At 50.1% G+C, this 12528-nt stretch overlaps 1 protein-coding gene across 2 annotated transcripts; it reads right to left on the reverse strand.

Annotated features, from left to right (window-relative positions):
* Nucleotides 1–143: 143 nt before the first annotated feature.
* Nucleotides 144–12327, reverse strand: LOC310887056 (complement component receptor 1-like protein). Of its 2 annotated transcripts, XM_083812488.1 has the most exons (15): nt 11991–12327; nt 11702–11887; nt 10982–11078; nt 10138–10220; nt 9085–9276; nt 8253–8435; nt 7648–7833; nt 6751–6844; nt 6307–6392; nt 5231–5416; nt 4330–4423; nt 3885–3970; nt 3080–3286; nt 2670–2693; nt 144–2411 (listed from the first exon to the last, which is right to left on the reverse strand). In XM_083812488.1, the coding sequence occupies exons 1-15, from the start codon at nt 12064–12066 to the stop codon at nt 2368–2370; spliced, it is 1824 nt and encodes a 607-aa protein (XP_083668614.1). In that variant the 5' UTR covers nt 12067–12327; the 3' UTR covers nt 144–2367. The 2 variants fall into 2 exon arrangements, with proteins under 2 accessions (XP_083668614.1, XP_083668615.1); XM_083812489.1 differs by lacking the exon at nt 3080–3286 and having other exon boundaries at nt 11991–12322.
* Between the last annotated feature and the right edge of the window lie 201 nt (nt 12328–12528).

The following is a 12528-nucleotide window of genomic DNA, read 5'->3' on the forward strand; positions in this document are numbered from 1 at the left end:
CCCCCACGTACGGGAAGGGAAGGGCAAAGTGAAGGGAAGGGCAGAGAGGGGCATTTCCCTCCTCCCACACATAGGACCAGGGGCAGCATAGCTGAGGATGCTCTCTGAGCCTAGAAGAGGCAGCAAGATGTACACTGCTCAAGTCTTTCTTACCCTTTTTATTGACAGAGACCTTCCACAACATGCAATTTTGACATTTCAATACTGGATATGCATTAGATTGTTCACATTCAGATCATAAACTTAAATTATACACAACTTAATTCTATTCACATATAAACACAGCACACAAGTGCTCTTCAACCGTAAAATTTGGTGACCACATCTGTAAGCTGTATGACAGCATTTACAGTTCCTTCCATTGGGCTGAAGGTAGGTCACTTCGAGCTGATCCTTAAAATCAGGAGCTAAACCATTTGCAAGACACATTCTGGACTATGCAGTGGAAACAATTGTGCTGAGATTAAAATAAAACCAAACACATGACTAAGGTACTAGGCTTTCCATTTGTTTTGATCACCTGGTCATTCATGTGGCTTACAGTAATGTTTTTCATATATATACACACATCTATGTAGTGAAATATATATTCACACATTTCACGTACATGTGTATATATATATATGTAAAATGCATGAATATGAATGAAACAGCGATCTGTAACTGCTTATTTTGTAAGATTTACTTCCGAAAACTGGATTCTGCTGTGCCACAGTGACAGCTGAGCAGGATGACGCTCTGCTGGTAAGGGGAACTTTTCTATTTGAGACTAACATGGTGACGGAAATTGTTCTTTGCGTTTTTCCCTCTAATTAGATGCACGTTCCTGTTAGTAGAAAAGCATGAGTAAAAATGCAGAAACAAAGAAGCACGTACTAGACATTTCGAAGGCTTCCCTTTCCCACCTGTGCACGGTGCAAAGCTCACAGACTGGTCATTTAACCCTCTGCATCAGAGCCCTGCACCTTAAGCCCGCATCCTCAGTTTACACAAGGTGTGTGAGGTTCCATCACCAGAGCTGTCCTTGTGGCACTGCCAAAGCCAAGCAGGGGCCAGCACGCCCAGCCGCAGCACGCTGCCTCATTCAGCTGGGCGCAGCACCCTCACCAGCCCTCCTCAGCACAGGGACCAGGCGGGACAGGTTTGGCAGGATGAGAGAAAAGCACACAAAAAAAATGCAGCATTTGTTCCCCACGGATGAGTAAATTAAGGCTTTGGCTTGGTGTGCATCTGTGCCAACTTTCAGGTGCAGCAGCTGCTCTGTGCACCAGCCCCGCCGCCAGCAGAGCGAGAAGCCCAAACCTGCTTTTCCTCCCTCACCACTGCAGCAGCCCCAGGGCCTCCTGTTGGGGCAGCATTTCAGCAGAAAGTGAAAAGGTTCACACCAAGCAACTTTCTGACGTTCGGTGGCATCTGCAGAGACAGCTGCCAGTTCCGCATTTGGCCCCGAGGCCACCTGCCCTGCTGAGCACCCACCCTGCTGCGGTTCCTCCTGGGGCTTTCAGGCACCCGACTGCTTCACCACTTCCACAGCAGCACTGAGTCACTGCACCGACAGGAAGGGTATTTCTGCAAGGCAGTCAGAGAAAAACCTTGATGTATCACAGAGATAGTTTTAGAATCTGCCGTGGCACTAACTTTAGTGCATACAGGAAGAGTCAGAGGAGTAGTTCTTTGTAAGAAGGCATTCACAGTTTTATTCTCCGGTAAAATTGCCCATCTGTAAGGCTGGCTGTTTGCACAGTGGTTCAGACTTGCCTTGAAGTAAGTGCTACAACATGTGCTTCTATACAAATGTTTTCGGTGCTTTCAGTACCAACAGGGAGCACTTATCTTACACAATCTATACATATCAAACAATTTCTTCAAGTACATATCACTCACACAAAGACACTCACACTTTTCCCATCAGTTCACTTATGACACCCAAAAACCCTGACCAGAGCTGGGCACAACATTACCTCAGCGGGGCTAATAAGCAGAACACACAGAGGTACCTAAAGTGCCCAATTTCCTTGAGTCCAGAGCAGCACAGCACAAAAGTCTTTGGCACTATTGCAACTTCACGTGGGGATAACTGCGCTCGGTTTTCGAGCCACAGACCTGGCTGGGTGGCAGCGAGCTGCCAGCACAATGCACGGCTCCGGCAGACAGAAGCGTGAGCAGTCCTGGGCAGTGGGAGGGAGCACCTGGGAGTAAAGGTCATCTTTTTTCCATCGAAGTTTCGTTGATTGCTATTGCGAGGCCAATTTCAGCAGAGGGCAATGCAGAGCACGGGGATCAGCGTGATCACGTACCACCACCCGTAGGAGTTCAGAGCTCGCCGAGGAGCTGATCTGGGCATTCCCGCTGCGGCCGCACCCTGAGCTAGAAGCTCATAACCAGCAACGCCAGGAGGAGGGGCAGGATGCCTGCAGGAGACACAACAGACTTCAATCTGTGCTCCAAACACATTCACTTGCCCTTTCCCACCCCATCCACAGGCACGTAGCACCTTTACCTTCCTCCCCTCTTTTTCCCATGACCTTAGAGCAACAAAAATATAAATGTGACAGACTGTAGTGGAAGGCTCTTAATCCTTTTTCAGGTTTAAGCAGAATAATTAAGAGACAGTAATGTAAAGATGGGCGAGAAAGGGGGCACAAAGATCCAGGGTACGTGTTACCTACCGACAATGATGGTGGTTGCTCCACCTGGAAAGGAAGCAAGCCAAAATGTGAACCTGAATGTCCAGGCAGCGCAGAAATTCAGACTAGACAACACTGAGTATCTCAAATGAAAGCTGGTGCACACGTGAGACAATTCAAGCAACAGATAGCCCTACACCACGGATGTATCCCAGAAATACACCTGGGTTTTAACAGAGGAGCAGTTCCAGCAGCCAGCAAGCCCATCCCGCAACACAAGCATACACTGCTGGCATGAGATTTTAACAGAAGCTGTGCCAGGAAGCATAAAAAGATTAATTCTTAGCTGAATTATCTGATTCGAGGATTCACAGAGGAAGTGAAAAAAGGTGGATTTTTTTTTTTTTTAAAGACAGAAACAAGACAATAAGACATGCAGAGGAGATAACCACCTCGGCACTCAGGAGTAGGTGTGCTCCAGACGCCATGGAGCTCATCTCCTGCTGTACAGCGAATAGAGGACCCTCCAGCCAGGGTGAAACCATGATTGCATTTATAAACTACAATGGAGCCGTGGACAAACTCCCCCTTCGTGCCATTGTGCCTCCCATTGGCAACTGCAGGTGGCTCTCCACAGAGAACAGTCAGCTGTCCTGCAGCTGGAACATCAACAAGAGTGTCTGAGTACTTCTGCTAACGGAAAATTTACACAAGGTACGCAAGGAGGAGGAGCTCTAGCCAACCAACAAACACCTAGAAGCAACTGAAAATACTTTGAGCTTTCATGCTTGGTACCGGGCCTCAGCTACTGCTCGTAGCCCAGCTCCAGGCATGTCACCGCATGAACTAAGCCACTGAAATGCCTAATCAGACTAGAAGCAGCGTTTCCACCATTTCCAGCTTCCTCTAACACTATGCACTACCTGACTTCAGCATTACATTGAATTAAGTGGGCAGAGCTCTAATGTTCAATTATTTCGTAACTACCGAGAAAGAAAACTTTACTCCACTTAGAAGTCAGATCACCATTTTTCCCATAATTTCATACAATTTCTGCTCTTCCCTTGCTCCCTCAGTTTGTCAGCATAGTTTCCGAATTGTACAAGAATACTGCACCTCAGGCCTCACAGCATGAGTTAGTACAGAAATCCTGGATTTTACAGCCAATTGAGTTATGGCACACAAGAGCAGCCCAAGCCCACCACCAGAGCAGTTCCAGGTGTTGTCTGAATGGCTTTGTGCAGTTTTTCCTCTTACTTTTACAGGTTGGAAGAGACACATCCCAGCGAACTCCATTTCCTGATGCCACACATTTGGCAGAAGATGACCCTTGCAATTCATACCTAAAGAAACAGAGGAAGTTGAGTGCTTTCCCACAAACGCCCCAGAAAAGGTTCTCCCCACTCCTCCCTGCCATCGCACAGATGCAAGTTGTTAATGAGAAGTTGCCACTGCCATGAAATGGGGCCTGGCCACACCACAGGCTGCTTTGATAAGGGCACGAAGGTGGCACACGGCTGAACTGAAAAGATTGCTGCATTACCAGTCAGCGTGTGTGGCCATGTGCTCATCTCACAGGAGAGCTCATACACAGCTGTACTGTGAAACCAGGGCAGAAGGAGGCTGGTGGGTATGGCAGCCTCTCTGGGACCCTCATCTTCTGACCCCCACCGCGGGCCTGTCTAAGCAGGCATCCACTCACCCATCACGACAGGAGAACTCCACAGTTGTCCCAAACAGGAAATCTTCCCCTTTTACAAACCCGTTCTGTATCTTGGGGGGAGTACATTGCTGTCCTAGGGACAGAAAGAGGTTACTTCACCCGCTTTGAAGTGGTGATGCTGTCAAGCAATAGGGCCTCAGCTTGGTCTGACATTACCAACACCTCAGACAGTTTTGCAACCCTGCCAAAACTCATCTGTGTGGAGAGAAGCCTGGGAAGGACTTGACCACCTCCCCTCTGTGGCAGCAGGAGGCTCGGCCCTGCGCTTTAACACCACGAGTGACTTTAACACCACGAGCCAGCGCAGAGGAAGGGCACCGGCCTGTGCCAGGTACAGCACGGCCTACGTCCAGCCGCACGCCTGGCTCCTGAGGGAAGGTGACTGCAACGCAAGCACCTCTTACCGGGGCATATAGCAAGCAAGAAAGGCTATGTGCAAGCAGCACGAAGGAGCAAAGCTCATGGCACAATCCGATCAACTCCTCTGACTGTCCTCAAAACATGTTGGATTACAAAGTAAGAGCAAAAGCTGATCCACCAGAAGAGTCGATTCCAGCTGCCTCGCTGGGAACAGCCGCCTGACCTGTGGGGGCCTGGAGGTAGAGCGGAGCCGCTCAGTTTGTTCAGAAAACAAAGCACTCAGCCCACATATGCAATAAACATACTCTGAGGCATGCAGAGCTTGTTCTCAGTTCCTCAAGAGTAGACCAAAATGCTAGATTTACACACAGACACTTCAAACGAGTTCAGCAAGAAAATTCTAGGTGTGTCTGCAAACCCAGAGCTGGATATGAACCAAACTTCAGAGCAAAGAACATTTTGAGCACATCAAGATCACTCGTACAGTCAGCCCAGACAGGAGAGGAACGGAGATACTCACGTGTACATGACTTGGAGCTTACAGACCAACTGGTATTCCCCAGACAAGTGACTTCCAAAGACGTTCCACCTCCTGCAGCATACCCCGGGCTACATCTGTACGTCACCGTGGTTCCAGCAGGAGAGCTGCTACTCACAGTCCCCATTAACTCAGCAAAAGGGATGCTGGGAGGATGACCACAGTAGCCTAACAATTGGAGACAAAAGCAAACTCAGCTACAGAAGAGTGCCCAGAGGCTCAGCAGGAACGATAGCCAACTGTGCTTTGGAGCACACACTGTTTTAACCTGTTTGAATTGTGGTGTCTGGGATACAGTTTGCATTCAACCTGCTTATATACCACGGTTTGCTCCAGACTCTACTGTACTCATCTCTTACTGTACATCAAATCGAGGACCCTCCAGCCAGGGTGAAACCATGATTGCATTTATAAACTACAATGGAGCCGTGGACAAACTCCCCCTTCGTGCCATTGTGCCTCCCATTGGCAACTGCAGGTGGCTCTCCACAGAGAACAGTCAGCTGTCCTGCAGCTGGAACATCAACAAGAGTGTCTGAGTACTTCTGCTAACGGAAAATTTACACAAGGTACGCAAGGAGGAGGAGCTCTAGCCAACCAACAAACACCTAGAAGCATACATCTAGAAACAACTGAAAATACTTTGAGCTTTCTTGATTGTTATCGGGCCTCAGCTACTGCTGGTTGCCCAGCTCCAGGCATGGGAGCTTAGTTCCCCATGAACTAAGCCACTGAAATGCCTAATCAGACTAGAAGCAGCGTTTCCACCATTTCCAGCTTCCTCTAACACTATGCACTACCTGACTTTAGCATTACATCGAATTAAGTAGGTACCCATAATTTCATACAATTTCTGCTCTTCCCTTGCTCCCTCCAGTTTGTCAGCACAGTTTCTGAATTGTACAAGAATACTGCACCTCGGGCCTCACAGCATGAGTTAGTACAGAAATCCCCAATTTTACAGCCAATTGAGTTATGGCACACAAGAGCAGCCCAAGCCCACCACCAGAGCAGTTCCAGGTGTTGTCTGAATGGCTTTGTGCAGTTTTTCCTCTTACTTTTACAGGTTGGAAGAGACACATCCCAGCGAACTCCATTTCCTGATGCCACACATTTGGCAGATGACGACCCCTGTAATACATACCTGAAGAAACAGAGGAAGTTGAGTGCTTTCCCACAAACGCCCCAGAAAAGTTCTCCCCACTCCTCCCTGCCATTGCACAGATGCAAGTTGTTAACCAGAAGTCGCCACTGCCATGAAATGGGGTCTGGCCACACCAAAGGCTGCTTTGATAAGGGCACGAAGGTGGCACACGGCTGAACTGAAAAGATTGCTACATTACCAGTCAGCGTGTGTGGCCATGTGCTCATCTCACTGGAGAGCTCATACACAGCTGTACTGTGAAACCAGGGCAGGAGGAGGCCGGTGGGTATGGCAGCCTCTCTGGGACCCCCGTCTTCTGATCCCCACCGCGGGCCTGTCTAAACAGGCATCCACTCACCCATCACGACAGGAGAACTCCACAGTTGTCCCAAACAGGAAATCTTCCCCTTTTACAAACCCGTTCTCTATCTCGAGAGGAGTACATTGCTGTCCTAGGGAGAAAAAGAGGTTACTTCACCTGCTTTGAAGTGATGCTGTCAAGCAATAGGGCCTCAGCTTGGTCTGACATTACCAACACCTCAGACAGTTTTGCAACCCTGCCAAAACTCATCTGTGTGGAGAGAAGCCTGGGAAGGACTTGACCACCTCCCCTCTGTGGCAGCAGGAGGCTCGGCCCTGCGCTTTAACACCACGAGTGACTTTAACACCACGAGCCAGCGCAGAGGAAGGGCACCGGCCTGTGCCAGGTACAGCACGGCCTACGTCCAGCCGCACGCCTGGCTCCTGAGGGAAGGTGACTGCAACGCAAGCACCTCTTACCGGGGCATATAGCAAGCAAGAAAGGCTATGTGCAAGCAGCACGAAGGAGTAAAGCTCATGGCACAATCTGATCAACTCCTCTGACTGTCCTCAAAACATGTTGGATTACAAAGTAAGAGCAAAAGCTGATCCACCAGAAGAGTCGATTCCAGCTGCCTCGCTGGGAACAGCCGCCTGACCTGTGGGGGCCTGGAGGTAGAGCGGAGCCGCTCAGTTTGTTCAGAAAACAGCGCACTCAGCCCACATACGCAATAAACATACTCTGAGGCATGCAGAGCTTGTTCTCAGTTCCTCAGAGTAGACCAAAATGCTAGATTTACACACAGACTCTTCAAACGAGTTCAGCAAGAAAATTCTAGGTGTGTCTGCAAACCCAGAGCTGGATATGAACCAAACTTCAGAGCAAAGAACATTTTGAGCACATCAAGATCACTCGTACAGTCAGCCCAGACAGGAGAGGAACGGAGATACTCACGTGTACATGACTTGGAGCTTACAGACCAACTGGTATTCCCCAGACAAGTGACTTCCAAAGACGTTCCACCTCCTGCAGCATACCCCGGGCTACATCTGTACGTCACCGTGGTTCCAGCAGGAGAGCTGCTACTCACAGTCCCCATTAACTCAGCAAAAGGGATGCTGGGAGGATGACCACAGTAGCCTAACAATTGGAGACAAAAGCAAACTCAGCTACAGAAGAGTGCCCAGAGGCTCAGCAGGAACGATAGCAGACTGTGCTTCGGAGCACACACTGTTTTAACCTGTTTGAATTGTGGTGTCTGGGATACAGTTTGCATTCAACCCGCGTATATATCATAGTTTGCTTAGCCAGAGACAAGGTGGAGATGGGAGAGCATCTCTGCCTCTCTGATGCTGCTTCAGTGGCCGCCCACCCAACCTGCAGCACCAGCCACAGCGGAGCTCGGAAGCCAAACATCCCCACCAGGCATGAAGGAAGCAAGCCCATCAGGTGCAGAAGGCAGCTTCATCTCTCTTTTCAATGCACTTCTGGACCATTTGTAGTTCACAAATCCGTCATTCAGTGCAATTGCTTCAAAATCTAAGTTTGTTTCTACTCACGTTGGTCACACTTTGGCAGAGGTGGATTCCAGGCATTGTCTGCACCACATTTAACCGTATGAGAACCATTCATAAAATAACCAGGAAGACATTCAAAGGTCACTGTATCTCCATATGTGTACTGCTCAACAAAGCCAGTTAACTTCTTCCCATTTTCCACTACTGGATTTTCACATGTCACCACTGGAAGTGAAGACAAATCAGTAAGAATACTTGTTATAAGAAAAAAAAAAGCCCTACAGTGTCTACAGAAGTTTCTCGTGTAATTCCTCTGGTGACAACTGCCATCCTTCAGCTCTACAAGAGGCAGGTCCCCAGCATGCCACAGGTACTCCGTGAGCAGAGACACCATTAAAAACTGCACACAGAGCTTCATTTGCAGAAAGCCCTGGGCGCAGGCAGGGAGAGGACTGCTCTCAAGGACTTCTGAGAATCCCAAACAAATGAATCATGTTCATTTACACTTTGTGGAAGACCAAAAGGAAAATAAGTCTAGTTACTGCTGCCAGGAAGAATGCAGGCACAGCATCTCGGCCCTTTCACATAAGCTGTAGTTTCCCACTTTATCTTTTTAGCTTTACCTTTGGTGGAACGAGGCAGTGTTGCTTATTCTCGTTCAATCTAGGTTATTACAGTGGCTTTCTATGTGCTGAAGAATCCATTAAACAAAGCCCTGCTTCTGACTATGACTTCGGAACCACTGCATTAAGTCTGGGAATCATTTTATACTCAAATCAACCTTCTCATATTTGGCAGCTTAACAGAAATAATTCACATGGGAGAGAGGTAAGAAACAAAGCAAAAAGAATAAGGAGAGAAAGAAAACACCTACCTTTGCATTCAGGGGCTGGACCACTCCATACTCCATTGGACTCAGAATCCACCGTACAGTAAATCGTGGAGCTTCCAATGAGAGAAAAACCTTCACCGCACGTGTAAGTTACAGCTAAGCCAAAGGTGTATTCTGTTTGCGTACCGCTGAACTGCCCATTTGCAATTACAGGAGGTGGTTCACAGGGAATAACTGCGTAGGAAAGTGATGGCAAAAATACAAGAACATTTCCATCAAATATGAAACTGACATCTATCTACTTAAAAAAAACTACTAAGAAAAGCCAAAAAAAACAGGTAAGTAGCCCTAAATCAATCATCTTAACCTATAGTATTGAATGCTAACGCTTCTTCAGACTCTGAAGTTTTGTTTAATGGGTGTTAAAACAGCAAAGCAGCAGCCATTGTCCAAGAGGAGACATTAAAGACGAGTCCTTCTGGATGCACTACACATGCACTACACGTTGTCTTGCCAAGTAGCCTGGCAACTTCACCAACTGGTGATACCAGTTCCTGCTCTTGCTGAGGAGGAGGCCAGAATACTTCTGACAGCCACAGACCATCCAAGCTATCTGCAGCTGATGGCCAGTTGCCTACTGGGTACAAACAATGCCCAAATGAAGAAAACTCTTGAAATTATTTTCCCCTCTGAAAACACGTATTTTTGACATTGTCACATCTAAAGCCATCCTAAGCACAGCTCTTGATCAGCAGTTCGGCAGTGCCCGACTGATGAGAAGTGCAAAACAAGCAATGTGGGGCCCACACCAGCCTGGCCAAAAGCCAGGAAAAACAGCCCCAGGAGCTGCTTGCCCTGCAGATCTGACTCACGAGCTGCTGCCAACATCCACAGATCCTCCTTAGTATTTAATTTTCATTCCCACTTTCACAGGGAGTGCTTGTCTGGGGGAGAGGTAAAGGGTAATCTCTTTAGAGACTGATGTAATTTGCATCAGGTGCCAGGAAGACAGAACCCACCTGCTGCTCCCAGGACTACGAGGGATATGCAGTAGCCTCAAGAAAGATGTACACAGAACATTTAAGATGTACTTACTCTCACAGAATGGAACGTTATCCCAAATAACTTCATTGTTATTAAGTATGCATTGCGCAGATGGTTGCCCAACTAATCGGTACCTAAGAAAAGAAAAGATTGAATCTCTTAAAAACTGAAAAAATTTGAAATCCAGAAAACTGTACAGTTTCTCGTAGCATTCTCTGGAGAAGATGAAACCTAGGGGAAAAAGCCTTCCATCCTGTGAAATACAACTTTCTCAGTACCTAAAGAAATGCATTATTTGACACAGTTTAAGGAAACTTCATACTTGTAGCAGGTGGGTACAAGCTCGCAGGAGCATCCCCATCCTGAGGCTGCGCAGCAGACCCGAACAGGGCTGGGTGTCACTGGCACACCCCAGGCCGCTCTCTCCTGTCCCTGTATCACCAGGACACCAAAAGCCTCTCAGCTTAGACCCAGGCCACTGGACTTGTTGGTTTTTTTTTTTGTCCCCCCCCCCCCCCCCCCTTCTTTTGCACAACAGCAAACATCCCTGCAGGGCACCCACTGGGCCTCAGATGGAAAGCGCACCAAGCATTAACCAATGTACAGGAAACACCTGAAACATTGATAATTACTAATAAGGAGCAACAAGGAATGAACAAATTTCTTTTCAAAGCAACGTTGGAAGCAGTTAGCAAAGAACACGATCTCACACCCAGAAAATAACCTGTTCTGATAATAAGAACAGGAGGGAGCCTGATCCCCAGGGCTGCCTGCTCTGAACACCTCCTACCTGGCCTGTGCTTGCCAAGGAAACGGCCCCCAGGCATTAAAAGAGTCCCCAGGGTCTCCCAGCCTCAGCTCCCTCGACTCACCAGCAGCCTGTGCGAACACTTACCCGAAGTTACAGGTGAAATTTATTGTAGCCCCGAACCGGAGGTCTGTTGAGTAGTGAAATTTGCCATTTTCTATGTCTGGTTCGCGGCACAACTTTCCTGGGGGGAGGGGGAACAAGTGCTCAGCATTAGCTGTATTTTATTGCATTATAACGAAACGCAGGTGACAGTGCTGCTCAGGACCGTCACGGATCAGGCAACCCTTTCACTGGCACCTGCGCTTCCTCGAGAGCGAGTAGTGGCACTTTCAGAAAAGACACAAATTACACATTAACTTTGGAGGAACTGAAGGTTAAATTCGGCTCAGAACAAATGAAAGAACTCTTAACGAGGCAGGAAACTGATAAAGATATGAGGTTTTGGGGAGGAAAACAACGGAAAGGAGAAGGGGCAGGGAGCACGAGCGCGTTATCACTGTGACACGGGATGAGTGATCCCGCTGCCCACTCTGTACCTTGGTTTTGCGGAAACCTGCCTCAGCAGACGTGCTGTATCACCAGGTGGTAAAGCAATTACGTGGGAACCCAAGAGATTACGGTGCCTTAGCTCAAAGGGCAACCTCAAGTAGATACCTTGGGAAGCTGCTTGCTCTCAGCACCCCCAAACAGAGCACCCCGGGGAGCACCCCCAAGCCCGCACTGAGCCCCAAGAGGGGTCTGGGGTCCACACCCCCTCACCATGACCCCCTTATAGCTCACGGCAGCCGGCCGGGGGGCACTCACCGATGCAGAAGTTGGGGTCCGATGCCCAGGTGGAGTTGGGGAGGCAGGCGACCAGGGGGGACTTGCTGCTGACCCCCGTGTACCCGGGGCGGCACTTGTAGCGCACCCTGGAGCCGACGGGGTACGACTTGTTGGTGGGGCCGCTGGGCTCGGCGAAGGAGAACCTCGGCACGTCCTGGCAGTCACCTGGGGAGGGACAGGGGGGTAGCGGGGGACAAGCCGAGGAGAGCCCTCACCTCCAGCCCCCCACCTCCAGCCCCAGACCCCCGGCAGCCCCAGCCCCGCTCACCCCAGGCTCCGGGCAGCGCCAGCAGCACGGCGCAGAGCCACAGCAGCCCCACGCCGGTGTCGGTGCCCGTTCCCATCCCGGTGCCGGTGCCCGGGTGCCGGTGCCCGTCGGAGTGATGCGCAGCGCACCCCGCCGGCACGGCCCTTTCCGGGGCGGGCGGACGCCGGGCCGGCCTCGGGCGAATTTTCCGGCTTCGTAGGAAAATGAAGGGCTTGGCTGAGCCCGGCCCCGGCGCCTGGGAAGCCTTCGCCCTCCTTCCGTGGGCGAACAAGAAGGGGGCGTGCGGAGCCGGTTGCGGGAGCCCCCGCCCCGCGCCCGCCCCCCCGAGCGGCGCCGCCCGCCCCGGGGGCGTCTCCCGCGGTACCCTCGCTGGATGTGTCCCCGCGTCAATGGAAAATAAAAACAAGCACACGAGGGCACCGGGCACGGCCTCGTCTCCCGCACGGCCTCCTCCCCGCCTCCCCGCCGCAGTTCCTGGGAAGCGCCGCGCCCCTGCCCCGGGCACAGCTCAGCCATCGGCCCCGCAATCCGGCCCCGC

Source organism: Anser anser (genome assembly GCF_964211835.1).
Source record: "Anser anser genome assembly, chromosome: 27".
Lineage (NCBI taxonomy): Eukaryota > Metazoa > Chordata > Aves > Anseriformes > Anatidae > Anser > Anser anser.

Excerpts from the sequence above, each read along its gene's own strand:
- LOC310887056 (XM_083812488.1), bottom strand. The coding sequence starts at position 12,066 with ATGGGAACGGGCACCGACACCGGCGTGGGGCTGCTGTGGCTCTGCGCC. Across the intron at positions 11,888-11,990 it reads GGCGCTGCCCGGAGCCTGGG|GTGACTGCCAGGACGTGCCG; the intron begins GTGAGCGGGGCT and ends GTCCCTCCCCAG. Across the intron at positions 2,412-2,669 it reads AGCAACCACCATCATTGTCG|GCATCCTGCCCCTCCTCCTG; the intron begins GTAGGTAACACG and ends TGTCTCCTGCAG.